At 39.6% G+C, this 19,156-nt stretch overlaps 2 protein-coding genes and 1 non-coding gene across 5 annotated transcripts; 1 reads left to right on the plus strand and 2 right to left on the minus strand.

The window, feature by feature from the left end:
* The first annotated feature begins 9,211 nt into the window (after positions 1-9,211).
* LOC111465114 lies at positions 9,212-10,506 on the plus strand. The gene is made up of 2 exons (XM_023109412.1): positions 9,212-10,137; positions 10,235-10,506. The coding sequence occupies exon 1, from the start codon at positions 9,442-9,444 to the stop codon at positions 10,087-10,089; it is 648 nt and encodes a 215-aa protein (XP_022965180.1). The 5' UTR covers positions 9,212-9,441; the 3' UTR covers positions 10,090-10,137; positions 10,235-10,506.
* A 412-nt stretch (positions 10,507-10,918) lies between these two features.
* On the minus strand, positions 10,919-18,027 carry LOC111465125 (THO complex subunit 3-like). 3 transcript variants are annotated; one of them, XM_023109428.1, is made up of 8 exons: positions 17,874-18,027; positions 12,869-12,966; positions 12,699-12,777; positions 12,525-12,616; positions 11,867-11,935; positions 11,508-11,610; positions 11,054-11,185; positions 10,932-10,959 (listed from the first exon to the last, which is right to left on the minus strand). In XM_023109428.1, the coding sequence occupies exons 2-7, from the start codon at positions 12,932-12,934 to the stop codon at positions 11,103-11,105; spliced, it is 492 nt and encodes a 163-aa protein (XP_022965196.1). In that variant the 5' UTR covers positions 12,935-12,966; positions 17,874-18,027; the 3' UTR covers positions 10,932-10,959; positions 11,054-11,102. The 3 variants fall into 3 exon arrangements, with proteins under 3 accessions (XP_022965197.1, XP_022965196.1, XP_022965195.1); XM_023109429.1 differs by lacking the exon at positions 11,508-11,610 and having other exon boundaries at positions 10,919-10,957; positions 11,052-11,185; XM_023109427.1 differs by lacking the exon at positions 10,932-10,959 and having other exon boundaries at positions 10,968-11,185.
* A 589-nt stretch (positions 18,028-18,616) lies between these two features.
* Positions 18,617-18,722, minus strand: LOC111465263. The gene has a single exon (XR_002714181.1). It is a non-coding gene; the product is annotated as a U6 spliceosomal RNA (small nuclear RNA).
* Positions 18,723-19,156: the final 434 nt, after the last annotated feature.

The raw sequence follows: 19,156 nt of genomic DNA on the forward strand, positions 1-19,156 counted from the left end.
GAAATGATATCATCTTATGTATTTTGTCTTTGAATGATAGATTGGGTTCCTCGCCAACTGCATGACACTAACTATTTACCTTAAGAATCTTCTTGCGCTACTTCTTGCCTAATTCTTCTAAATAGTCTGTCATCCATATCACAGTCTATCATCCATATCATCTTCTTTCCAGCTTCAACTATTGTCACATACTCAACCTCAGCAGATGAAAAAGCAACGCTTTCTGAAGCCTAGACATCTCATCACCTATGGCTTGCTCCCACCTAGTTGTATCCTCCAATTTTAGGGTCTCATCAAGGGGCTCTCGTTCCCCTTCATCAGTTAGAAACAGATAGTGTGACGAGGGTGAATACCTATCTGGTACTCTGATAGTTCTTGATGATCTTCTCAACACCTACTCAGGTGTCACTTGCTCCACCTCTTGTTCCTCAGCAACAGTCTCAAGAGTTTCTTGAGTATCTGCTACAACATCACCCTGTGAATTATTCTACAGCTCAACCTCAACTTCCACTTGCTTCGTTGTCCCAGAGCCTTTCTTCAATTCTCTGAAAGTTTTTGTGAAGCTAACTCGTTTCTGTTTGCTTATAACGCAGTTCTCACAATGACTCATATCAAGAGATTTCAGACCTTCCAAAACTTCTTTCGCAATCAGCATCTTCATTCTTTTGACGCTCATATATCCAAGTCTATTGTGTCATAGACTTGAATTACAAGCACTCTCAGCTACAACAACCATATTTATACACTGTGCAGTGGTGTATAAAGTTCCAGATTTTGTGCCTCATGCTACCACCTAGCACCCTTCACAATCTTCCATGAAGTCTTCTCAAACTCTATTGCATAGCATGTGGTTATCCAACTGACCAATAGAGATCAAGTTCTTCTTGAGACCAGGAATATATTTGACATCCTTTAATGTCAATTGATTTTCTGCCTGAGTTTTTATGAAGACATCCTCTTTTCCTTCATTCTCCAAATTTTTGTTGCTGGCAAGATACACCTTGAAACTTCCCGATTTGAAATTTTGAAGCAACTCTTTGTTTGGAGATGAATGCAAAGATGCACCTAAATCCAAAAATACAGGATTCAATCCAAATGTATAGAATCATTGTCATCCTTTGATTTGTGATTCTGCTTCCTCTTTGTGTTGGTGACAACAAAAATTGAAGTGAAATTGAGAGGAGTAATTTGAATGATTGGAAAGGGAGGTCATTTTATAGGACAGGATTTCATTGCTTCCCAGAGTTGGTTGGGATTTCTGTGGATGAAATTGCTTTCACCTCCTCCATAGTAACTAAATTTGTTAAACAAATTACTACTTTTTCTATCGTTAGAAATGTATCTACTAGTGTCCCTTCAACACCCTCCCTTAAACTGAATTCTGCAGAAATCAGTTTAGGACTTCACTTCATCTTCTTGATATACATCTTGGATTCTGCACATCCCCATCTTTCTTTTAAGCTTCTCGAACAATGGTTATTTTAAGGGTTTTGTGAATAGGTCTGCAATTTGTTCATCACTTCGACAAAAGTTGAGTTCAATAATGCCTTCTTTACACAAATCACACATGAAATGAAATCAAACATCGATGTGCTTACTCCTTCCATGCAACACAGGATTTTTAGAAACAACTTAATAGTTGACATATTATCACAATATATAATCGTCGTACTTGGTTGCTTCTGATTAAGAATTTCAAGCATTTTTCTTAACCGAATTGCTTGGCACGAGCATGCTACTGCTGCCACAAATTCTGCTTCTGTAGTTGAGAGTGTTACAATAGGTTGCTTCTTTGAAGACCAGCAAATAGCTCCTGAACTCATCATGAAAATACTTCCTGAAGTACTTTTACGATCATCTATATCACCTGCATAGTCGCTATCTGTATAGCCAACCATCTTCGGATCATCTCTTTTCTTGTAGAATACCCCCAAATCAAAGATTCCTCTCACATAACGAAGTATCCTTCTTACTGCATTGAGATGTTTTTCCATTGGATGCTCCATGTAATGACTTATCATACTAACCGCATACATGATGTCTGGTCTTGTTGAAGTTAAGGACATCAAACTTCCCACAATTTGTTTAAAGTATCTATTATCAACCTCTCGCCCTTCAATATCCTTGTGCAACTTCAAACCCAATTCTAATAGAGTTTCAAATGTGCACTCATCCAATTTAAATCTTTCAAGTAATTCTTGAGTATATTTCTTCTGACAGATAAAGTTACCTGCGGGAGTTGAGCTATTTCTTCTGACAGATAAAGTTACCTGCGGGAGTTTGAGTAACTTCTACTCCAAGAAAATATCTCATCAAACCAAGATCTATCATTTCAAATTCCTTCATCATGCTCTTCTTAAAAAATTCAAACATTTCTTCATTATTGCCAGTAAATATAAAATCATCAACATATAAGCAAATAATGAGAATGTTATCTCCCTTTTTAGTTTTCACGTACAACGTATGTTCATACGAGCATTTTGTGAATACCAACTTTTCAAAATGAGAATCAATGCGACTGTACCATGCCCTCGAAGCTTGCTTCAAACCGTACAAAGCTTTCTTCAACTTGTATACCTTTTCCTTTTTACCTTTTTGAACAAAACCTTCTGGTTGCTTCACATATACCTCTTCTTGAAGCTCTCCATGTAGAAAGGTCATTCTGTGCTGCAATAGAAATTATAAGCCTGATAGTATATTGATGTGCCACTGGTGCAAATACCTCCTTATAATCACCGTTTTCATTCAACTTGGTTTTGAAAACCCATTTTACTCCGATTTTTTTCTGCCCACTGGAAGATTAGTGAGCTCTCAAGTCTTGTTCTTCTCTATGGATTTGATTTCACTGTGCATAGCTTCCTTCCATTTCTTCTCCTTTACCACTTCTTCATAGACAATTGGATCACTATCCATAAAGAATGCAAAATAAGTACTATCACTTGATTCATAGTCCATCTCATAATCAACCATCCAATTTGGTCTCTTTTTTATTCTTGGATTTCTTTGATTATGATCATGATCTTCTTCTACTGGTTCTTCTTGTTGAGCTTGTGATGAGCTCTCTCCATGCTCATAGTGAGTCTGAATAGGGGCTTCAGTTTGTTCTTCTTCAAGATCTACAGGAATCTGCTGATTCACAGTGATCTTTTCTTCCCATGTTCAAGTCTTCTTTTCGTCAAAGATTACATCACGACTTACCACCACCTTCTTTGTCAAAGGATCATAGAGCTTGTACGCCTTAGAAGTCTCGTTTACTCCAAGGAACACACACTTCAAACTCTTGTCCTCAAGTTTCTTCCTTTTCTCATCAGGAATGTGTGCATATGTTATGCACCCAAAGATTCTAAAGTGGTCTACTGCAGGTTTTCTTCCGCTCCATGCTTCTTGTGGGGTCATATCTCTACAGAAAAAGTAGAGCTCCAGTTGAGAATGTGAACGGACCACACGACAGCTTCTGGCCAAAATTCCTTCAGGACTTCTCCTTTATTTAGTAAACTTCGAACCATGTTGAGAATGATCCTGTTTTTCCTTTCGGCCACACCATTTTGTTGTGGTGTATATGCTATTGTTAACTGTCTCCTTATGCCCTTCTCTTCACAAAATTTAATAAACTCGTTCGAGTAGAACTCTCCACCTCTGTCAGTTCTTAAAGCCTTCTTCCAATTTCCGTCTTCATAGTAGCACAAAATTTTTTGAAGCAATCAAAGGCTTCTGATTTGGCGTGCAAGAAATAAGTCCATGTTTTTCGACTAAAATTATCAATGAGGGTCATGAAATATTTCTTGTCACCATTTGATGCTGAAGAGATGGGACCACATATGTCTGAATGAATAACTCCAAAATTGCTTGAGCTCTTCTTGATTTTCCGGATGGAAAAAAATTTCTTTCATGTTTTGCTACTACACAGCTCTCGCAAATTTCTGTTGGAGAAGTAATATTTGGCAACCCAGTTACCATTTTCTTTGAAGACAACGTCTTTAGTTCTTTGAAGTGTAAATGACCATACCTAAAATGTCAAAGTTAGGTGGTATCTCTTTCTTCACCATCAAACTTTTGACAACGATATTTAATCAACGGATATAGACAGTTGGTGGTCATCTTCATCTTACCAATTGATCCTCTTTTGGAGTCATAAATCTCACATTCATCATTTTGGAATGTGATCACATACCCCTGTTCTTGTAACTAACCGATAGTAAGTAAGTTGGCCTTCAGATCAGAAATGTAGAATACATTAGAAATAGACTCTACAAAGCCATTTCTAGTCTTGATATCTATGATTCCTTTCCCCATCACTTGGATAGTTGAATTGTTGCCAAGAGAAACCATAGTATGAAAATTTTCATCCAGAGTTGAGAAGAATTCCTTACAACTTGTCATATGGTTGCTGCATCCAGAGTCTACGACCCATACACCTTGATCTGCAACCTTCATAGCATGAAATGACATTAACAATGTTTCTTCTTCTCTTCTCTCCACAAAATTAGATTGATCTCTTTTCTCCTTTTGGAGCCTGGTATAGAATTCATTTTTGTAATGTCCAAGGCGTCCACATCTGTAGCAGTTCACATCTCCACTTCTTTCTCAACGGCCTCTCCCACGACCTCTGCCTCTTCTTTGCCCTCTACCTCTAGGGCTTGAAGTTTCACCTGGTGTGGATATCTTTAAGGCTATCATCTCCTTTATTGGCTTGTACGATTGAGTCTCTGTTCATGTACTAACAGGGAGCTTTGGAGTTCATCTATTTGCATCTCTTCGACATTGTTTGCTTCTTCGATAGAACATACAATGTAATCGAACTTTGAAGTTAGTGATCGCAAAATCTTTTCTACAACTGCAACATCCGTGATTGAATCACCATGCATCCTCATTTTACTTGCAAGACTCATAACCTTGCCAATATAATTATTCACCGGTTCTCCCTTTTGCATTTGGAGAATTTCAAAGTCTCTTCTAACGGCTTGAAGTTGAGCACGCTTTACTCTCGTTGAACCTTGATACTTCCTCCTCATAGAATCCCAAATTTCCTTGGATGTCTTCTTCTGAAGCATTGTTTCCAAGATAGTCCTATCAATGGACTGAAATAAATAGTTCTTGACCTTCAGATCCTTCAACTTCGATGTTGCCAACAGTTGCTGTTGACCAGCTGAGAGTACCTCGCCTTCATTTGGCTCTTCATAACCTGTCTCCACCATATCAAAAAACTCCTTTGATCTGAGAAAATTTTCCATCAACATCGCCCAATGATCATAGTGACCATCGAACCTCGAGATGGCGGGCTGAATGTAGCTCTCAACTTGTTTTTTTGCTGTCATTCTTGCTGCTGCAAGATCGCTCTGATACCAGTTGTTGGTGACAACAAAAATTGAAGTGAAATTGACAGGAGTGGTGTGAATGATTGAAAGGGAGGTCATTTTATAGGACAGGATTTCATTGCTTCACGGAGTTGGTTGGGATTTCTGTGGATGAAATTTCTTTCACCTCCTCCTTCTCCGTAGTAACTAAATTTCTTAATCAAATTACTACTTTTCTATCTTTAGAAATGTATCTACTAGTGTCCCTTCAACACTTTGTACAACGTGCCTAAAAGCGAGACCTTTTTCTCCACAACTCCAACATTTTACGTTTGATTTGTTTGGAGATTTTCCCCGGTTCTTTGATTTTGATCGCCCATTGTTTGGGTCCTTTGATTTACTTCTTCCCCTTCGATCAACATTGAGATCATGAATCTCCAACTTCCCGTTTGCGAATACTTTCGCTGAGAACTACATCTCTAATTTCATCAAACTTCAGTTTATTCAAATTCTCGTGAACTGCTGATTGAAGTTGGGAAATGCAACCACAAGCAATCATAGTGAACCTATCTTTTCATAAAAACATCATGATCTTGAACTATACTTTTCCGTCTAAAGCAAAATTGGATGTGTAATATTTTTCTACACACGAGTCATGCATGTGTACATGGACCCACCAAGCGGTCTCGTATACATACCCCTGGGTCTAGCCTTCGACTAGCACATGCTCATGCTGCCAGAACTACAAAAGAAAAAGAACCCACGTAATATCATAGATAACATAAGGTATGAGTCTCTATTAATCATAACATGAACTCCCCACTTTCTCCATCTAGATTAGTAATAAAATTATCTCATTTAAAATAATTTACCATAGTATTTGTTACTTATTACTTACATTTAAAAACTTATGTAATTTTATTAAAATCAGATAATAGTTAATGTATTGTATTTTCATACAACATTTTCTAATTTTTAAAATATAACGTCTTAAACAAAATCCCAACAAAATAATTCCAAAGTTTTGATTTGACCTTCAAATTTGTAACAGCCATTGGATACTTAATTATAAATTGTTAGCAATTTTTAAATAAAGTAAAAGATGAAGAACATAGCTTAAATATATAAAACCCCATGAAAGACAAAGAAAAAATTAGATAAGATTTGAAATGATGAGTGGGGTGGACAAGGAAAGGGTAGATATATGCACAAATTGCATGCCAAAATTGAGTTTGATCTTGAAAATGACCCAACAACTAACCTAAATCAACCCTTATTATTATCCAAAATCCTTACTAAATTCATAGCTATAAGGTTTAAAGATGCATCAACTTTTCATCCTAATTGTTCACAACAAAATGGAAGCTTTAGGGTAAAATTTGCAGTTCAATTATAGTTTTTAAAGCGTCAAATTGAAGATCATAGAAATTTAGGAAGGTTCACTTGTTGGGTTGAGAAAATCTTTTGGACCAATCAAAAATTTTGTGCTGATAATCCGAACAATTTGAATAGAGCTTACAACTTTGGGTTGAAGTAAAGGGTTGTTCTTTAAAAAAAAAAAAAAAAAAAAAAAAAATCAACTTTTAACTGAGCCTCAGTTTTAGAACTAGACCTCGATGAGTAAGATCAAACGAACATCAACTCATAAAATTTAGTAACTTTGGCTTAGGCCAACAAGATAAATGTGTTGGAACTCCTTGGAACTATGTTGGATGACTTGGGTGTTGTATGAATGACGATACCGTGTAGCATATTTACATGTTGTTTTATGTTGTTATGATATGTTACATTATGACTATGTTATGTTGATGAATGCTATGTGATGCATGTATATCAAGTATGCTAGCCCATGTATGTATGATACCATATTCACAATTATGTCTATGAGACATTGGTAAGTCAGGTATGAACAAAAGAAGTACCATTTACACATACGCATATCTCGTAAGGAAGTTATGACATGAAAAGAGTGGAACCTGTTTGTATATACGCGTATATCATGATATGATACAGGTTCCTTTCTTTTCGTTAGTTTCTAGCAGCGTGATCATGTGCTAGCTCGTAGTCAAGCCTAGGGCTACATATACGAGTCAACCTAGTGAGTTCATATGCTTATGAGTGAACCATGCATAGAGAAGCAATATGCATTCAACCCTACTCATAAAAGAATGAAGAGTCAAGAATAGTCACGAAAAGATGGGCTAGAATATAAACTATGATTGCATGTGATTTGTATTTTCCAACCCTAATAGTTGAGCTACTTACTAAGTATTTTTAAATACTCATACCACATTTACTATTTTTCAGGTAAAAGTAAAGCTCTCATGTATGTATGAGTGTGTCAGTTGAGGAGGTCATAGAAACAAAGTAACAATAGTTAGATTTCTACGTTTAAGTCATGGTTATAGGAAAATTACTAAAATGACCTTGAGGAGGTACGAGTAAAGAGGGCAAAATAATACATGAAACTGATTAAACCATTGATCTAGTTGATGGAAGAAAGCAATTAATCTGGAAGAAAGTAAGAAAGTAGGAATTAAGGTTCAATTCATTATTGTAGATTTTCTAGCATTAGTATCACCCTGAGATGTTGATTTCAACAAAGTTTGACTCAATCGGCTCACATGGGTATTAACTTGCACCTACAACGAAGACGGCGAGAAGAGCTTTCAAAAGTTACAGAATTTCTAACCCCAACCCTTATAGTAAGACGTTCATGAGTATATGTGAATGTTATTAAATGGTAATAATGTCCTAAGAAAATGATTAGTTTGAGTATAAAGATAACATGAGGAGACTAGTGTCCTACCCTGTACTATTAAGGTAATATGAGAAGGTTAGTGTTCTATCTTACGTTCACTAAAAGAACATGAGATTATTTGTTATACTCATAGTTTAAATTACGCTATGCCATTGATGCTCATGGACCTATCTCGACTTACTCAATTTTGAATTCTAGAAAGAGTATCAATCCCTTAGATTCATACGAACTTTTTCAATATGGTCCTAACTCACATTTATATGCATTTTGTTCTATATCTTTCAATTTATGATTTAAAATTTTATAACTCAAATAATTTGGTTAAATCAAAAAGTCTCATAGATCAATTCAATCCATAGAGATTTGAATAGTGAGGTGGAGAGTAGGCATTGGCTTTTGAGTGATACCCAATGGATAATTAATTATTTATTTCTTTTTATTTTGATGTGACACCAATATAATAATTGTGCTAAGAACACCGTATCATACACATAAATTTCCATGTCATGCCTGCACAATTTAATGTGATGCTTTTGCAAAATTTTGTCTTTGTCAAATATTTTCTTTTATTAATATTTATATTAATTTTTAATTTTTAAATATTTTATGTAATAAATGTCTATTTAACCAATTATATATAAGTGTAAATTAAAATTAAATAATTTATATTGTATATTTAATCTAATAATATGGGTATGTTTTTTTATAAAAATGTTCAATCTAAATTTTAAATTTTTTTTATTTTATAGAAATATTTGTTTGATATTTTATCAATATACCTAAATTTTTTAAAGTATTTTAATTTTTATAGAAATATTTGTTCCATAATAATATTAGTATTTTAATTTTTTATTCTACTAGCTATATATATATATATATATATATATATATATATATATATATATATATATAATTTCTTTTTTTTTTATAGCATCTCAACTATTTTTAGTTTGAATTAAATACGTTTTTTTTAAAAAGAAAATTACCTATTAAGATTTTTCTTTAATAGACCGTTATAATCATCTAAAATCTAAAAAAAAGTTCTAATTTTATTTAAACGAGTAATTTTTTTTTAAAAAAAAAAAAAGTTGGGCCAAAATGGGCCGAAACATTAAGGCCCAAACAAAAACTCCCTCAACAAAAAGAAATACCGTTTCAACTGAATATAATAATATATAAAAAGTCAACAATTCGACCGTTGGAGTCTAAAGAAATATATCCGTTGGAAAACCACATTCATCACCACCCATCAGGCGTTATTCAACAAACAACCCTTTTAAGTAGAGAGTTCATTCCCGTTTCGCTTCTGCTTCCTTCACCGCTCCTACAAAATTCCTATCCCCATTTTCTTCCATTACAACTCAAACCAGAAAGAAAAGACTTACCATGGCGACCGAAACGAAAGATTCTGGCGCCGCCACGCACATAGTCGAAATCCCAGCAGAGAATCAGAACATTATGATCTCTGTAATAGAACAACACCCATTGAGACAAATCTCCGAAAGCTCCGGCCATTTATTGCTTTTAAAGCTCTGGCAACGAGAGGAGCATCTGTTCGGCCTACGAATCGGGCGGCGAGAGACCAAACTGGAGTCTCTAAAGCAACAGATCTTCCAACTCTGCTGCTACTTTTTCCTGTTCCATGCCCTGTCTCTGACTCTCTTGTTCACTTCGTCCGATCCCAATGTGTGCCACAAATGGTGGGTTCCGGGAGTGGCAATGGGGGCGACGTCGGGCGTGTTTGTGATCGTGGTGCAGCTGAAATTGTGGCTGTATTGGAAGGCATCAGCGCAGCTGCAAAGGGAGAAGAGTGAGAACAGAGCACTTACAAGGATTGTTCAAGAGCTGAGGATGAAAGGGTCGTGTTTTAATTTGTCCAAAGAGCCTCAAATTGGGCATAGGATGAAGAGCTCTAGTGTGGAGATTAAATGGGGGCCTCTTACTTGGTTGTCAAGGAATTTCGTCACCATTTTTCTTCTGTGCTTTTCTGGCATTGTTTTTGGTGCTTCCAAGTTCATACTCTGTGGCCTTTAAAGTATAGGTAATTTGAAGTTGCAGAGATAAAATTGCTGCATCTTCCAGGTAGAAGCTCTTAATTCCAAGTACACTTGATTAAAATTTTGAGTTCTAATCAATTTTGTTGAATAATAACCCTAGATTTTGTGTTCTAATGATGCAGGTTGGTGAAGCAGCTGTGTTGATGTAGCAACAAGAATAGTGTTGTGTTTGAAGAAAATTATAAGCAACACTGCTTGTGGTGCACATTGTTTTGTTTTGTTGTAGGCATGATTAGGAACTTGGCCATATTTAGTAACTTTTGTGTCTACTTATTCATAATGTTCTTTGGAAAAGCTCCCATTTATAATTAGTAGTTTCGGGTTAGTATCTGTAATTCTTAGCATCATCAATAGAAAGATCTTAAATTGACATATAGATACAATTTTACCCAAGAACCGTGCTTGTTTGTATATCCATTATGGTATCGAAAAGAGTAGTGTTGTTTTGGCGATGGCGATTTAGTTTTTAAGGTCTCGAATGGATTTTTCAAAGCGGTTAAAAATGTTTTGAACACTTGAAAAAAAAAAGACATTTCAAACCGACCCTTACTAACTAAAACTAAAATTACTCTATTAAGATCGTTTCAAGGGAAAATTTGACAATCAATACGAGGAATTCAAGTACATACAAGAGTATATACAAGAGTATATACACAACAAGGTTGCACTGACTGCCTTGGTAACACTATGGTTTCGTTTATAGTTTTAACACTATATATATATATGTATCTAAATCTCTGCTTATAAATGGAATAAGCATAATTGAATAAGCTATAAATAGACGTAGTTGATCCATTAATCATCCATTTATCATGCATTTTCCAACCCAAAGATCTTAAAAATACCTGTAACAACTAAATGAAGATAAAACTGAATACTACCTACTGTGCATCAAATTAAAAAGATTAGTGGGAAACATCAATATGCACAGATACTTGCCGTCATCAGCCTGATACTTGTTCTTGTCATCCCCAGCCATAAGCAAGTAAATTATGCCTTGGATTCCACTCCACACTGTTCGCCGCACCCCGACAAGGAATCTGGTGAACTGTTCGTCCCATTTGGACATTCGACTGCAAGCAAAAGAAGAAAAAAACCATCCATATACCACGCCATTAATCCTCTTCACCCAAAGACACGGAGGGAAGATTCTAGGCTTTCATAGATCAGAGATCAGACATAATAGGAAAGGAGAGGCACTAAAATCCTTACTATATCAATGAAATAAGTCCTGTATTCTCCTGCGTGGTTGAACTTAATTTGGTAGATATTTATATATATATATATAGTAAGTGGTTATATCTATTAAAACTATATAAAGTAAACTGAAACCATATATATAGTTCATGTATAAACTCCTTTCAAAGTGTACTTTCTTCGTTCTCGTGTACATACCTGAAGTCATCAATATAAAATTTTTAACCAATATTCTTCCTTGCATTTTCTCTCTCTTGTTCTTTGTGTTTATCTTGATCAAGTGCATGCGTTGTTGTGCGGCCTGAACATTAGTCACATGAAAGTATTAGTCGCTGTAATACTCATTGGCTTCCACAAACAGATCAAAGACAGCCTCTCTTAAAATTGAACTTATAATTTTTAAGGTGAGTCCAAGGTCAACATGTCAAAGCAGTCAGATTCTTCAATGTTCTATGGTGATTTGTTAAATTTCTTCACAGTTAACACAATCCTCCTTTAAAGTTTCCATAAATGGTCCAATGGTTGAGTTACCGTTGATTATTGTAGATAAGCATTACCTCATAATTGAACTTGCGCTTGTGAACTGGTTTAAAGTTCCTAACATCCAGAATTGTAAGCTCATCATCCTGCTGCAAAATGTGAGAAAAGTGAGGGTGAGATCCACCTCGGTTGGGGAGAACAAAACATTGTTTATAAGGGTATGGAAGCACGAAAGAGAAAGCCCAAAGAAGACAATATCAGCTAGCGGTGGGCTTGGACCATTACAAACGGTGTCAGAGCCAGACATCAAGCATTGTGCCAGCGAGAAGGCTAAGCCTCGAAGGAGAGTGGACAAAAGGCAGTGTGCCAACAAGGACGTTGGGCCCGAAGGGGGGTAGATTGAGGAGTCCCACATCGATTGGAGAATGGAACAAGTGTCGGTAAGGACATTGAGCCCTGAAGGGTGTGGACTGTGAGATTCTACATTGGATGGGGAGGAGAACGAAACATCTTTTATAAGGGTGTGAAAACCTCTCCTAACATACGTGTCTTAAAAACCTCGAGGAAAAGTGCGAAAGGGAAAGTCCAAAAAGGAGAATATCTATGGTTAGTAGGCTTGTGCAAGTTATGGAAATGGTAACAATTCCACATGGATATAAGCATATTGCAATGTACATGAAACAATAAAATATAAAATTTGGCTTTATAATGCACAAATTTCACCCAAGAACATACCCTATTCCCAACAGCTATGTGCGTGCCATCAGGTTTGTAGGTGATATTGATATTTTCCCGACTGAGATCATCTTGCTGTGAGCATTTCCCATCCACGGAACAAAATGAAAAATGACGATCCATATTTTAAACTTCAATTGGATAAGTTACTTCTAAAATCTCAGTTTCACTTACTACGAGCATCCCATAGACGAACAGTCTTGTCTCCAGACACAGTCGCTATAAGATCAGAATGTCTATGGTCCCAGCATAGCTGATCTACACTATCAGTGTGGCAATTTGAGAACAAGATTCCACAGGAGAAACAAAGAACTTATAAAACCCGGCGCAAAAGGAAAACATACATGTTCGTGATGCTCAATATGCGAAACTCGAGCAGTTTGTTCGACAGAACCGGAAGCAAGCTTCATGGCCGTGCAATTCCATGCCAAGAGTGTACCTTGTTAAATAAAAGCTATGTTCCTTATTCAGTTAGGTTGTTTTGACGTTTCAAAACTTCTGAATTCACGCAAATGGAATAGCGTAATTATAGCTGCCAACTTGGGCAAAGTCTTTTGCCCAATTTTCTATTTTTTGTAATTAGTTTTTTGTTAAAGAATAAACATGAAGTCTTCCGCAAATCTCTCTCCCTCTCTCCTTTTAGTTCTGCTATTGTTTCTTTCGAAGAAACTTTTGCCAGTTTTTTCGTCGACATTTTCCTCCTGATTGCCAGAGTCAACAAGTGGTATCAGAGCCAGGTTGAAGCCATCGGTGGTATATCCGAGGAGCCAATCTTATCAACAGTCAAGTTGAATAGCTCAAGTTGTTAGAGTGTCGATCTAACAACACACAGGTCTCAGGTTTGAGTAGAAGAAAATGCAAAGCGTGAAAACACACACATCGTTGGGGTCCTTCCCGGGTAGGCTCATCACTCCTCCACGCCGCCGCCGTGTGCTAGCATCTCCATCACCGCCACAGAGAGGTCGACGCCGTGATGACGGGCGTCGAGTTGTTGTTGAGCGAGTGATAAGAGAGACAACGACCGCCGCCACCGTTCAGTACCCGATGTTAACAAGGTCCAACTACAACGAGTGAGCCTTGTTGATGCGCGTGGTACAAGTGCAAGGGTTATGGCATGCTATCGAGCCAGAGGAGGGAGAAACGATCGAGTACCGGGAGGATCGGCTGGCGTTCGCCGCCATATTTTTACGGTTTGTGCCCCCAGAGATGTTGGCGTCTCTTTCCACCAAGCGTACCGCCCAATCGGCCTGAGAGGGAATCAAATCCCATCGGGTCGATGTACAGCGTGTGCAGGAATCCAACATCGAGCAGCTGCGGAAGGAGCTCTCGAAGATCCGCTTTAAGGACGGCGAACCCGATCTCCTCGAGCAAGTCGCGGAAGAAAAATACCGCTTCAGCTGTCGACATTGCTTGATGTGAACGACCTAAAACTCTGCAACAACACCGACGAGAGCAATGGACCCTCCTCAAGCCGCAAAGGTGGTAAGAAGCCATGGAAGTCCCACGGTCACACGCGCGGGAAAGATGGGGGGGGGGGGGNGGGGGGGGGGGGGGATCAAAAGAAGGAGTCGACCAATGGTAGGCCGATCTAGTGCTCGAACTATGGTAAGAGAGGACACCTGAGCAAGAATTGCTGGAGCAAGTTCAAGAACAAGGTAATCGACGGCGACGTCGAATCCGAGAAAGAGCTTCAGCTGGGCGTAGCAAAGGCGGCACCAGCTGGGGAGCCAATTTTACTGGAGGAGGAGCGAGTGTTCGCTCAGATCGGCGAGAGGGATGAGCAACACGAGCACTGGCGATGAATCCTCGACATAGGGGCAACAAACTATATGACCGGGGCTAGATGTGCGTTCTCCAAGCTCGACTCGGGGATTCGTGGGACAGTGAAATTCGGCGACGGCTCCGTCGTCAAGATCGAAGGGCGTGGCACCATCCTGTTCGTCAGCAAGGGAAGCGAGCACCGCAAGCTGACCGACGTCTACTTCATCTTGAGGCTCAAGCTAACCTTGTGAGCCTGGGTCAACTCGATGAGACAGGCTGCTTCATTTCCATCGAGCGCGGACTCCTCAAAATCTGCGATAATCAACGACGGCTGCTCATGCAGGTTCGGCGCACGACAAACCGTCTTTACATCCTAGAGTTAGAGATAGAGCAACCCGTCAGCCTCTCGGCCAAGACCGAAAAGGTATCTTGAAGGTGGCACGCAAGATACGGGCACTTAAACTTTCTTGCTCTAGAAAAGCTACAGAAGGAGTTGGTGCATGGTTTGCCGACAATCAAAGACGTGAACAAGCTGTGCGACGGGTGCCTCATCAGCAAACAGAGGCGCACACCCTTTCCATCTCGAACATCCTACCGCGCCGATGAGCCGTTGGAGCTTGTACATGGCGATATTTGTGGGCCCATCAAGCCGGCGACCCCAGGTGGTAAGAGCCTCTTCCTCCTGATAGTCGATGACAAAAGCCGCTTCATGTGGCTAACCCTGCTGCAAGCGAAAAGTGAGGCGGCAGAGGCGGTTAAGCGCATTAAAGCGTGAGCGGAGGCCAAATGTGAGAAGAAGATGCGAGTGCTGCGCACAGACCTAGGCGGAGAATTCACCTCGGCAAGTTTCGGTAAGTACTGTGACGAGATCGGCATACAACGGCACCTAACGGCGCCCTACTCCCCCCAACAGAACGGAGTGGTGGAGCGCCAAAATCAAACCATCATCGGGACAGCGAGGTCATTGCTGGTGACGGCCAGGATGCCTGGGAGATTCTGGGGAGAGGCGATAATGACGGCCGTCTATCTCCTCAATCGATCACCAACCCGAAGCCTTGACGGGAAGACGCCATATGAGGCCTGGTACAACAAAAAGCCAGCAGTACATGATTTCCGCATGTTCGACTGCATCGCATACATGAAGGCAACACGTCCCCACCTCGCCAAGCTCGATCCCAGGGGGCTGAAGGTCATCTTCATCGGCTATGAGCCCGGGAGCAAGGCGTACAGACTCTATGATCCTGTAGGGGAGCGAGCTCACGTGTCTCGCAACGTTGTCTTCGACGAAAGCACCTTCTGGCAGTGGAATGACGTGATCGAGGTAGACCATAATCCAAATCAATTCACGGTGGAGTACCACGTCACCAAGCCGGAAGAATGAGGAGCCCAGCATCAGGAGCCGTCACTGCCACCAGCAGGTCCAACCCCTGAACCAGTGGAATTCGTAACACCACGGACTGCAGATTCGACGTTGGATGCCGATCACGATGCTGATCTGGAGGCCAGGTACCGGAGGATGGACGACCTAGTGGGAGGAGGGGAACCATCTGGACTGGCAGCGCGCAAGCTCGAAGAAGTGGCTGAACTGCATGCCATTAGTGCAGATGAACCGAACACCTTCGGCGAAGTAGAAAAGAACCCATGCTGGGTGAAGGCAATGCAAGAGAAGATGACATCCATCACCGAGAACCAGACGTGGAGTCTGGAGGATATGTCGTCGGGAAACCGAGCCATAGGGCTCAAATGGGTCACCAAACTGAAGCGCAACGAAAAAGGAGAAGTTGTGAAGAACCACAAGGCCCGTCTGGTGGCGAAGGGCTACGTCCAGAAGCAAGGAGTGACTTCGAAGAGATATTTGCACCAGTGGAAAGGTTAGAATTCATCCGTCTCTTGCTGGCAATTGCGGCACATTACTCTTGGGAGGTTCACCATATGGTCGTGAAGTCTGCTTTCCTTAACGGAGAGCTGAAGGAGACCGTCTATGTCCAACAACCACCTGGCTTCCTGGACAACGACAACCTCGATAAGGTACTGCGTTTGCACAAAGCACTCTACGGGCTTCGACAAGCCCCACGAGCCTGGAACGCGAAGCTCGACAGTACCCTACTGTCACTAAAATTCAAGCGATGTGCCACTGAGCATGGCATGTACATGCATGGCCATGGCAAGCAGCGACTGATCGTGGGAGTGTACGTCGACGACCTTATAATTACTGGAGGCGACGTGGAAGTCCTCGGAAAGTTCAAGAAGGAGATGTCAAAGAACTTCGAGATGAGCGATCTCGGCGTGCTCAGCTACTACCTCGGCATCGAAGTACAACAGAACTCTACCGGCATCTCCATCTGCCAAAGTGCATACGCGAAGAAGCTGCTGGACACAACTGGGCTTGTGGACAGTAATTCTACAAGAATGCCAATGGAGGCCCGGCTCCAACTAAGGAAGGCCGGCACTACGACGGCAGTCGACTCCACCAATTACCGCAACATTGTCGTGAGTCTGCGCTATTTGGTAAACTATCGTTCTGATCTCGCTTATTCTATTGGATATGTGAGAAGGTTTATGGAAGCACCTAGGGAGAAGCATCCAGTGGCTGTCAAGCGCATCCTGCGCTATGTAGCCAGAACCAGAGGCTGAGGTGTAAGATACTGCGCAGGGAGAGGAAAGGAGAAACTCAAGCTGGTCGGCTACAGTGATAGTGACATGGCCGGTGACATTGATGATCGTAAGAGCACCAGCGGAATGATCTACTTCCTCTCAGGCGGCGCGATCTGCTGGCAATCAACAAAACAGAAGGTAGTTGCTTTGTCTTCCTGCGAAGCAGAATACATCGCCGCTTCGATGGCAGCAACACAAGGGGTCTGGCTTGCGCGACTAATGGAAGAACTCATCGGGAGAGAAAGCGATCCACCAATGCTATACGTAGACAACAAAGCTACGATCTCCCTGATCAAAAATCCAGTTTTGCACGACCGGAGCAAGCACATTGAAATCAGATTCCACTACATTCGAGAATGTGCAGATCGAGGGCTCATCAAGATTGATTTCATCCGAACAGAGAAACAACTTGGAGACATTTTCACCAAGTCCCTAACGCGGGTAAAATTTGAAGAACTACGCTCAAAGATCGGAGTTCAAATAATAAGGTAGATATAGCACAACTTTTAGGAGGAGATTGTTAAATAAAAGTTATGTTCCTTATTCAGTTAGGTTGTTTTGACGTCTTAAAACTTCTGAATTCATGTCAATGGAAGAGCATAATTCTAGCTGCCGAACTTGGGCGAAGTCTTCTCCCACTTTTCTATTTTTTGTAATTAGTTTTTTCTATTTTTGTAATTAGATTTGTTATTTAAAGAATTCAACTGAAGAGAAATAAAACATCTAGTCTTCAGCAAATCTCTCTCCCTCTCTCCTTTTACTTCTACTATTTTTTCTTTCAAAGAAACCTTCCACCAGTTTTTTCGTTGACATTTTCCTCCAAATTTCCATAGTCAACATACCTTTCATCGTTACAAGAAAAGATTAATTTAATATTGAAACGTAGAATGAAATCGCCATAGAAAGTATCTAATCAAGGGATAAGATAAAGACCTTCTTGTGACCTTCATACTCTCTGCTGCGAAGATTCTTGAAAGCTGGCCCTGATTCCTCCATGTCCTCCTGGAATGGAATGATTTCAAATCCTGCGATCCAGACGGATTTTGGTTCCATGCGAAGACCCATTTTTGTGTGGGGAATAATTAATTGTCATTGTAACATATTTTTAGGGTTTGTGCCCATGCTTTGGATACCTATCTTCGAATCTAAATTCTGCACCGGATGGTCTCGACATTTTCCTATGACCACGTTACTTACTCCTCACTGCTAAGAGTAAAAACTATTCTCACAAACTAATACGAGTCATTCTAGTATGTTTTATCCAAAAGGTCACCCAATATAGATTTGAGTCGAGCAAAGCACGCTTAACTATGGAGGTTCTATGATTTAATCATTGGAAAACAAGGTGTACCTTGTTAGTATAAGTAGTGACTTTCAATTTTTTTAAATCTTTCTTAGCCATTCTTTCCTCAAGATTACTCTCATTTGGATTTGATCTCGGTTCATTCATGTATCCCTCCTTTACTTGAGTGTCACATGTCTACTATGTCTACTAGCTTCTACCTTGAGTTATCCTCGAACCACATCTTACTAGGAGAGGTATCATTTTAGCTACATCGTCTTTTATAAAACATCATAGCATAGCGTAACATAGTATAAAATAACATAGCATAAATATAGCATAAACGCAAGAGAGTACACGTCATCCAATCATAAAATACGACACGTGTAAAGTCACAAGGCACGTGTTGTTCATACAACAATCTGAGTCATCCTTGCATAGGAATCATGTTAATCTTTTCTATATCTTTCCAATTTGGTGAACGACCCGATTCAAGTCGTTTAGAGCATTCAAAGCATCGACTTGAATGGTGACGAAAAATGTTCAAAGCATTGATCTAAATGGTGAACAACCCGATTCAATTCATACATAAATTGTTAGAAATTGGGGAAATTTCAACTACTCAATTAAATCATTGCATTGCCCACCGCAAACTATCGTCCTATGATAAGAGAATATTTGTCTCGAAATCCTTTAAACCCAACTAAAATCCTTTTGATTGTATAGACTTTTAAGATGTTATATGTACTCATTGGAATGTAAATTTTCAACTACTAATACTACTCTCTAGCTAAAGCCGAAGAACTAGACATCGATGAATTTAAAAAATTCAAAAAATCCCAAATTCAATAAAGTCAAATACTCTAAGCATCATAGATTATGACAAAAACAAACATGACACTTTTTCTACTCATTCCAATGTAATTAATAGAGC

The sequence above is a fragment of the Cucurbita maxima genome, unplaced genomic scaffold, assembly GCF_002738345.1.
Source record: "Cucurbita maxima cultivar Rimu unplaced genomic scaffold, Cmax_1.0 Cma_Scf00028, whole genome shotgun sequence".
Lineage (NCBI taxonomy): Eukaryota > Viridiplantae > Streptophyta > Magnoliopsida > Cucurbitales > Cucurbitaceae > Cucurbita > Cucurbita maxima.